At 31.6% G+C, this 10,498-nt stretch overlaps 1 protein-coding gene across 1 annotated transcript; it reads right to left on the bottom strand.

Annotated features, from left to right (window-relative positions):
- Positions 1-401: 401 nt before the first annotated feature.
- On the bottom strand, positions 402-10,252 carry Ppt2 (palmitoyl-protein thioesterase 2). The gene is made up of 6 exons (XM_085955523.1): positions 9,999-10,252; positions 5,330-5,471; positions 4,968-5,075; positions 3,301-3,472; positions 2,977-3,078; positions 402-2,385 (listed from the first exon to the last, which is right to left on the bottom strand). The coding sequence occupies exons 1-6, from the start codon at positions 10,146-10,148 to the stop codon at positions 2,187-2,189; spliced, it is 873 nt and encodes a 290-aa protein (XP_085811649.1). The 5' UTR covers positions 10,149-10,252; the 3' UTR covers positions 402-2,186.
- Positions 10,253-10,498: the final 246 nt, after the last annotated feature.

Raw genomic sequence — 10,498 nt, forward strand, 5'->3', positions numbered from 1 at the left:
TTCTGAATTGTAAGCCTAAAATTGGTAGAAATTATTTGTCAAGTCAATTAGTTAGACAGGTATTTTAATTTGTATTATATTTTAATTATGATACAGTTAAATTACATACCATTTTAGTATTTTTGCTCATTCTGAAAATAAACACTTCACAAATCCCTTATGAAGGAGTGTTCTAATTATTTGTATTTAAAATAAATGAATATCAATAACAAACACTGATAACATTATCAAGCCATATGGAAAAACAAAATCCAGAACGACAGAAAGTTAATGTATAGCTATTAATTTGTTTGCGGTCAATTGTTTCATTGGCAACTGACAAAAATAATTATTTAATTTTGAATTTCGCTTTTGTATGTGAAAGAATGTCTGTGGTCTGTTTTGAATAAACATGGAAAAAAAATATATGTTGTATCGTTTATTTTAAATCAGAATACATAATATCATACATAATATATTTATTTTTATATCACAAATACCTACATAATTTATATTGGCATTCCATTCTAAAGCGCCGGCCAGACGCTCATGCTTTAGCTTACCTGCATAAACCAGTTTGTATCGGGAAGCCCGTGTGTATGGACAGGAAAACTGTAGCTTACGCAAACCGAAAAGCGCTGTAAAAGTAGTTTGCATAAACTATACTGCACAGGAAAGTCGCTGCCGTCTAGCCGGTGCATAAGAGAACTCTTGCAGGAGGAAAATACCATTATCATCACGCTTGATAGCTGATATTAATTCTTACAAAAATAGTGCCAAAATGACTAGTATTTTAGGATTTACCTATATTTAGATTTAAATAATATGCGGTCTGAATATTATTTTATTTTATCAAATGATAACAAAAGAAATAATATGAAGCCTCGAACATAATAATGATAGCTTTGGCACTTCCTTCCAAATTCATTTTGTAACAAAAACTTAATTGGTCTACAATACATTCTATTATTAAATAATCCAAATGAGTAATTTATAAATTAACCTACTGTTCATTGAATATTAAAATAGTCATGTCAATCTACTATCACTCGATTTCATGACTGCACTTAAAATTCATCGAAAAATGACTGATAAATTAAATTATTTGTATGATATTTGAAAGAGTTGGTTTTTAAAATCTATTTAGCTCATTACTGATGAGTACAAAAAAGGGTAGAGTTGAAAAGAAAACGACAGAATGCTTCTAATTAACACATTCGCAGACACATGTTAGCTCATACATGTTAGTGATATGACGCATATTAAAAAAAATATTTTTTAAATTTTCGATTTAGATAAATAGAAACGAGTATGTCTTAAGATACGACACTATCTAATGGAAATATGTTCGCACCGTGACGCAAGTAGATAGGAAACATAGTGTTTTAATCCAAAATACGACTTCCATACACGTCGTGTCATATTACATTGTTACAGTACAGGACGTCTATTATAAACTTTCTGTCATATCACACTTAAAAAACGACGTCTATAGACGTCGTGTCCGCGAATGTGTTAAAGTAATCTCTACCTATATTATTTATTGATTACCTACTACTTGGGAAAAAGTTTACAAAGAGGTATTAATCCTTTTGATGTGCACCTACCATTTTATAATACATAATTTATTAATTATCTGCGGCAAAATTTGATTCAAATTAATTTTGGGCATGTTTAAATGGCCATCATAACATGGACTCGATCCATGCTAACGATTACTTTATTTTTAAAAGGTCAAATGGTCCAAATCCAAGTTTATGGTTAGTAGATATCTTCTAAATAAAACATTATGGATCTATAGATAGATATGTATAATTATTAATTGGTAAGCTGCATTTCTAAAGCTATGAATATTTATGAGCCAAACTATAATGTAAAATAGGATGAAATATAATATTATCTATGAAAACTAAACAATGCATACGATACACTTAAAATATATGGCTCATTACTATCCGCAGCGTCTCACAATTAATACTGTAATACAAATTGATTTAGAATAATATTCAGTATTGTTTAATGATTGTTCATTTGGTGCTTTACAATATCAAAATATATGTCATCAAAAGTTTTAATGCACATTTATGTATATCACTAAAATACACTATCACAATATTTAAAAAAAGGACTTAAGCAAGTTAATTTGTAATCAAATCTTATATTATGCTAGTTTGACTCCATTGTGAGACTCAAAAATTGAAAATCTATCAATCTAAATATGGTAAAATGTAGGAATCTACAATTGTTTCATTTTTATGCCACATAAAATGATCCACTCCAGGCACACTGATGAGATGCAGCTTTCCTTTCTTATCGAGGGTTTTGAGACCGATTAGATCTTTTGTGTAAATTTCTTGCGATTGCATCTCTATAACCGTTTCATTAAGGTCATAATATCCAAAATGACTGCAACAATAACAACACAATGTATAAATCAAGGTTTTCATGTGAACTGTTCACAAAACAATGAAGCATTTTGAAAGTTTTCTTTGGTCAGATAAATGGTTCACAGATATTATTGAAAACACAATTAGGTACTACAAAATACCTACACAATGTTTGTCATTTATTTAATCATGTCAGCCAGGTAGGAGTTCCGATTTTACAAAATATATCAAAGCTTCCTCCAACCAAAATAGCTTGGTAATCACTGCAGATGAAAATATGAAGATTTTAGGACTTATTTTAAAGAAGGATCCAGTAAAACATTAACTCTCAATAATTATGCATGTCACTAACATACAATTTTAAGATTCTACTAATAAATTATAATATATATTATGAATAATCTTGCAAATTCAACAATTATGTACCCTTTACTCTATGGTTTGTAGGTACATAATATGTATGTACTGGTGTAAGAACTTTTGTATTAGAATTTAATAAAATGTCAATTATGTAGCGGTTTCTTATTTGTTATTTTTTTGCCATATGAATGTTGTTGATTCAAAATACCAATATAAAATAATTCAAATTGTAAAAAAAATAACATCATACCTGCTCTGCCAAGGCGTAATAACGTCATCATCAGGACCACCAATCAGAACCATATTTTTTAATTTGAGTAAGCCTTCTTTGAATTGGGCACTTTTCTCAGAGCTGAAAACGTAATTTCGAATTGGTTTTAACAGTCAGTAAAGTATTTTAGGAATTCTTTTAGCTATGGAACATTATTCTTTAATCCAGCATTCTACATTAAAGCATCCTGTATTATTTGTGGTTTATTTATTGAGATATGATCGTAATAAACAATTCTCTTGAAGTATTGGTCTGAATATAAACAAAACGTTTTGATGTAAGTATGTATCAATAAAAAAGTACCTAATGGCGTTGTTGACAAACGGCAGAAAGACACTGTAGTTGTAGAAGAGTGACTGATGCTTTGGGTCATTCCAATAGTTCCCCACCGCAGTATGCTGGCCTACGCGGGAGTAAAATAACTCATAGGCTGTGTCTCTTACCAGGCCAGGAAAGAATAAATGCAGAAAGGCAGCTAAAATAAATGAGATTGAGGGCTTCTGTTATTTATTGAAAAGTGCTAAATAGTAAATTTCTAATGATGGTTACATGTTAAATTTAAAGAAACTGGATAGTTCTCGGTGGGACATGATTGTAATTCATTAAAAGTGTGAAAGAAGAGTTTCATACCGCTTCACAGCTTCCACAGATTAGATTTTTAAGACTCGTTTCGAAGGTAGTGTTAATAATTTGTGATAAAAACAAAATTTGTATGAAAAACTTTTGTCATTACATTTATTAAATTAAGTACTTATTTAAATCCTATTCCCAAAAATTGTCAAACACGATGATTTAAATTTATTGATAGGAAATAGAATATATGTATCTACATAATTTGAAAATATCTCATGAATACACTAGTAAAAATCATTTTGCTGAAAAAAATACGACACCCGACGCGCCAGTATGTTTACCAATTAAACTACGGGCATCTTAGTTAATTATGATAATCTTAACTAGTAGTTGTTACATGAAATGCTTATCGAATTGCATTATAATGTTGGCTATTGGTTTTAGTATATTAAATTAAGGTAGGTATTAATTAATTCCTTAATAATTACTAACCAACGTCGGGGGTTACTCCATTATTTAATTTTGATAATGAACTTAGTACTAATAATTCTAATAAACCATTTTTTTTATTCGATGAATACTACACAAGATTCTAGTCCCGTCGGGTGTCGTATTTTTTTCTACAAAATGATTTTTTCTAGTGTGTATATGCATGAGATGTTTTCAAATTATTTATATTCAATATATAGAATGTTACATTCTGAAAGCTTGTGTCTTATTCGTTGAATAAAAAAAATAGTTTATTAAAATGTACATAATATGGTAGAGAGCGGAAATACTACTAAGTAAGTAGTTTATATTTTTCATTGGCTCTACAATTTGATGTTGATTTTGGCCACCTCCTGAATAGGTTTTTAAGCAGATTTTTTTTACAAGAAATGGACGTTAGTCACTTACTCAACCTATTAGGTCCACGGCTCTGGATCCATACAAATTTTTAATAACAACATGTGAATTTGCCAGACATGAAACAAGCATGATCCACGGCTTTATAGGCGGATACTTTAGTATTCATTTAACGCGGCTTGTCTGTTAGAGTTTAACATCCATAAATAAATAATGTTTATAAATAAGAATAGTATTGTAGATTCTCAAAAGATATACTCTTCCCAGTATGTATGATGTTGTGGGGCAGAGGTCAGCGCATTGTACTTCTGATTGCTGAGTCAAGATTTAGAATCCAGATGGCTGGGTAAATATTAGATGTTGTTTATTTCAATTAATTGTCATAAAGTATTAATACATAGATGGCAAGGGACCAAGCATTAAGCGAATGGTTGTTGTTAATAGAGATACTACACCTTTCAGTGAAAATGGTAATTAACTTTTTTGCTAAGATTACATTGAAAGTCTTCAGTCAATATTGTAATTTATTCTGTAGCGATATATATTTTTACCTCCATATTGGCCTGCTTGCGGAGAGCTTAGGGATATGAAATTGTGGACTGTATGGTTTGGGAATGCTTCCAGAATAACACGCGATATCAACCCGCCCTGTGAATATCCTGAAAGAAAGAAAAGATAGTGAAGGTTAAAACGGATCATATTGAAAAGTGCCACCAAGCAGTATTGTATTCTTATAGTTAGGCTTTATGACTGACGAAAAAATACCATTGTGTATTTGGTATATTATCTTCCTGCTTACTGAGGGGCTAATATGATAGTTTCGACCAACTGTAAGGATGTATTTAAATTCCTTATTATAATTTATTAATTTTTATAAATTACCGGCTAGTATGAAGCAAAGTATTTTATTTACCCAGCAAATGTATCCCTTTTGGGTATTGTGACGAAATATTAGCGATGTCTTTTCCCATTTCCTGCACTTGATGCCATAGCGGTTCTAAGCTTGACCAGCCTCCAAATCTATCAATGTTAAATATCTCTGTTCCAGGATGAGCCTATGAATAAAAGTAAATAATAATAATAATTGTAAAAATACATATTAAAATTTAAGAGATATCTTTGGGAAGTTAGTTTATGTAAATATAGTATTGCTTATGAAACAACCACTAGCAAGTAGCAGTAGAAATTAAATTGCATTTTTTTTATAAAAAGTAGTATTTTTTGCTTTCGAATTGGTAGTTGTTGAGAATTATTACTGTTTGTAATTTTTTTATTTTTCGGGAGTCAGCATTCGGGATTTCGGCTTTCGGGATTTCAGCATTCGGGATTTCGTCCGGCACCCCTTTTTTTCGACCATGTCCGATCCTAATAGGATCGTATGGGCCTCCATTGAGTGGAGGTTTGTATTAATAGATTTTGTTTTTACGAAAGAGTATGATTTGCTTAACCTTAGCAAAGTTTGATATAGGTACCTCCGAGTTCGTAAATAATAATTTAATTTGCACAAGTCATAGGCGGACCACCGTTAGCTCAAGGGACAGGAGCAGTCACCCGGACAGTGAAAAGTTGCGAGGTTCGAACCCTACTGAATTTACCCTTTTTTAAGTAGAATTTTTTCTAATATATAAATGTTTTCTGAGGTATTTCAATATACATATTATACTACATGCACAATTTGTTAAAATTAATAACAAGAATTATTGTCTTGCGCTGATTATTGCTACTCCAACAAAAGTAGATAATAAATTGAGAAACTAATAATATTTGTCAACACTGATTAGCCGGTCTCTAAATAAAGTGTAATAGGTATAGTTAGTTAACCTTAGATAGACAGTACAGTAGATAGATGCATAATTAAATTGATATTTATAGTCATTATTTATTTACATATTGATATAAGACTAAATAGGTGTAAAAATAATATTCATGGCTGTTCAAAGTACAAAAGAAATATCACTAAGTTTAATGATGACAAGAAAAAGGCAAATAAATTATTTTAGGTATATGTACAGTAAGTATTAATAAGTATTTTTGCTGAATATTATTATCTACATGCATAATTATTGTAATTTATGACTTGCTACAATGACGCTAATGACCTACTTGTCAACACAGAAACATTATAATTTTTTACAACACAATACATAAAAGATTTAGAGGAAAGGTATGCAATATCGACATTTATGTGTAATGTACGCATAATATGTCAATCCATGCAATTTCTTGAAAATTGGTTTTATAATCCAATGCGGTTCTTGGCAGCCTCACGAAGAGATTTCCTAATACAATTTTGTTTTACGAGAAATGGGCGGGCTCTTTATAAACTGACACGTTACTGCTCGGCCATCGGGGGCCTAACTACCTACTTAGGCATTGGAAATTAAAATTTTATGAAAATGTTATGAAAAATTATACTTTTATCATCATTTATATAATATACCTATCCATATTCGGCAAGTAATATTATGATAATAATATTATGTATTTAGATTTGTACCTACTTGCCGAATATGGATGGATTATTACAATGATATAAACAAACAAAACCACCTAGTAAGTTTACTTATATTCAATTGCCGTAAAAATTACATTACCTACTCATGCCCAAATTGCCAATTTGCCCAAAGTATTGGAATATGTGGTGGAATTTACATTTAATATTACAAATTTCACATCAATTAGAATTTATCTATTAAAATTGTGTACTGAGTAGAGGAAAGTGACCAAGGAAAGAGATTTTTATCCCAGGGTCTTTGTTTGAACCTTCTTCCACTACTTACAACGGCCACACAGTGAGTCATATCGTAACGGTTGATGGGTGACCATAACTAGCAGTCGTAGTGATCAAGGGCTCTTAATCAATATCAGGTCATTGAAACTGAAAACTAATATTACGAAAGGCGAGTACAAAATGATTCGATAATTATTACAGTTTGTACCAAGTTGCAGTGAGTCATTTTTTTTGTGAGAGACATTAGAAAAATAATATTTCACAGAATAATGTATATACTGCTTAAAAGTATTGGTTTTTTCTCTCATCATGGAGTCAGTGTTCTGCTTTGGTACGATTTCTAGATATGTCTATAAAAAGCAAACCATCAGTGTTTATTGAAGGCAGTTTAACGACGCTTCAATTTACTCCATGTGCAAATGAAGAATCAGGAATAATGACATACACGGTAACACGGTATTGATTGATCGGTATCAAAATACCATAGTGGCGAGATACATGCTAGTACTGACCTTAACGGCTTTGGCACGATAGTAATTTAAATACTTAATTATAATATGAAAAGTTATACAAATAGAAACTTAGAGGTGCTCATGCCGATAACTCGCATAGTTCAGTAGGAGGGGATGCTAAACATGCAGGTGGTGATCGACCAATCGATTTATGAACGCCTGATATCTTCAAATTTACTGTAATTATAAATATGTGTCAGTTTTGATAATAATTTCGTCGAGAATTGAAATTGAAAATCTCTTTAAAATGGATAGCAGATATTTAAAGTAAAACTAGCTGTGGCAAGTTATGCTTTGAAAAAATAAGGAAGTTTCCTGAGGACATCACCGTACCGCAGGATAAAGAAAACTCTCTTTTCTACGCCTCTAGGAATATTAGTACCACCATATTTTAATTTTGAAGATGAAAGTATCAGTTGTTCCGTGTGATCGACAACAGTCGGACGTCTCCACTAACGAGATAGCGAGTGTTTACAAATTAATAATAACCAGTTGAGCGTGCGGCGTAATAATAAATTATTGTTACAAAGTTGTTTACATTTAAGTGTCTCTGACTACAGGGGCACTCATTAAAAATCAAAAAAATACAACGTTGCCAGCAATGGATCACCAAAAAGAAACCCAACAAACAATGTCGTATGCATCAGTTGCACAAAAAATGCAATTTCCGAAGAAAGAGCAAGCCATCGTTCTAGATGCTATCGATGGCATCTCTATACGAGAATACACACTATCGATCGGGAATAAGGTAGGTCCATGTCATATAAGATATGTATCTAGGATATCAAATGTGTGTCCTATAATCCCACACAGCGTTTTGGAATCAAAACTCAATGAATTAAAGATAAAAACTACATCACGTATCACAAGCATCAGAGCTGGTATTAACGAACCAGGTTATGCACATATTTTAAGTTTCCGGAGACAGGTTTACGTAAACCCAGAAGACACAATAAAACTGCCAGAGTCAATGCAAATAAATTTTGATAATTTCCTGTGCTGGATTTACTTCTCCACCGAAAAATTGCCATGCTTTAAGTATATGCAAAGAAGAGGGCCATCTGGCCAAATATTGTAAAACAACTGGAAATAATGAACCTCACACTGTACAATTGCCTGACTCTCTCAATGTACCAAAGGTGTTAACCTCTCTTTCGTTAGAGAGAGAAAATACACTCCAGGAGGATGAACTTGCCGCAGATATAGAGTCGGATAACTCTATTATCAACAAGGATACGCCAATCGGTTCAAAAAGGCCGTTGACCAGTCCAACTGATATCAGCAGCGTAGAATTTGAATTTGAAGATACAGTGAAAAGGAATGCAATCACACGCATTCCTGCACTCCAACAGACACCCAAAAAATCGAAAAAAGTATCCACTGAGGATACAAATGAACTGTTGCTACCTGCCAAGGAACATGTCGAAAGTAACCGTCATAGATTTCCCATGGACTATGAAACATTACTCAGTTTCTTTGTGAAAACACATGGAAATCCCAATACCGAAATGATTGCAAATGAATTTACTACTGATATAGAAGCTCTTAATAACATGCTCACGGAAATTTACAGTTATTTAAAAGAACGCAGCATTAAAAGTCGCATAACAAGAATCAAGAAAAGACTCGGCAATCCACAATTGAAAGTTTCCTGTGAAGATGTTAGTTCGTTGGAAGGACAAGAGGAACAATAACATAATGCATAATTCCAGCAACAAAGATAACCAATTTATTCAATCTGATATACGTATTGTTTTCTGGAATACAAGAAGTATTCTTAATAGACTAGAGGAGCTTAGAGTGATGCTAGATGAAATTGATATATTTATAGGCGTGGAAACATGGTTAAACGACACCATTTCTCACATAGTTATTAGCTTCCCAGGTTTTATGGTGCTTCGGCGAGACTGGACGCCAGAAGAGGAGTTATGAAAATTGTACATGAATTTCTCAAAAAATGTAACGTAAATGTCTAGTGTATAGTGTAACAAAAATGTAATTCTGTATTATTAATAATGTAAGTATTTATGCCTGTAGTTAAAAAAAATGTATGTATATTTTTGTAAACCATTGTTAAGCAGAATAGCCTTCCATTCAGAGAAGAGCTCAATTGCTTCCAAATAAAATAAAAAAAGATGAAAGTATCGGGTATTTAAAGTTACGGTTGAGTAATTTTGAAACCGATTTCGTAATTTCAACAATGTCAAAAAATTTATGAATTTTATTGTTTTGCACATTCGTTATGACTGTTAATATGTTATCAGCGAATACTTTCTTTGTGTCTTTACAAGGTCAATATAGAAAAATCGTAGTGAAGGTAAACAAAATAAAATAATAACCTCTTTAATTCTGTTACCGATTAACACCATACTTTCAGCTCCGGTCAACACCCCGTGTAAGATCACAACGGGTTTATATGCATTGCCAAATGCAAAAAACACAATAAGGAAACATATGACACTACTAATGCGCATCCTTTTAGAGAACATCTCGACTTAATTGGTCTAGCAAACAACAATAATATTATTACACACTGAGTGACTGACTGTTTACAAAAATTTGACATTTATTACGTCGTCAGGGCTGCCATAATGCCATTATATATACTTTTAGTTGCCATGGTATATCAGATATTTAACAATTTATTATTATTTATGATACAATAATATAATACATATTACTTAGCAATAGTAACCATACTTGATAAAATAATAATTTACATACCAAAATATATGAATTAAAAAGAGTCTTAAATATATTTTAATAATACATACTTATCAAATTAAAAAATAGTGACCTAATAAGTTAATAAATTTTAACACGACCACTCATAGATGGC

Source organism: Rhyacophila brunnea, unplaced genomic scaffold, assembly GCF_057557595.1.
Source record: "Rhyacophila brunnea isolate RB1 unplaced genomic scaffold, BYU_Rbru_1.0 scaffold_5, whole genome shotgun sequence".
NCBI classification, from domain to species: Eukaryota; Metazoa; Arthropoda; class Insecta; order Trichoptera; family Rhyacophilidae; genus Rhyacophila; species Rhyacophila brunnea.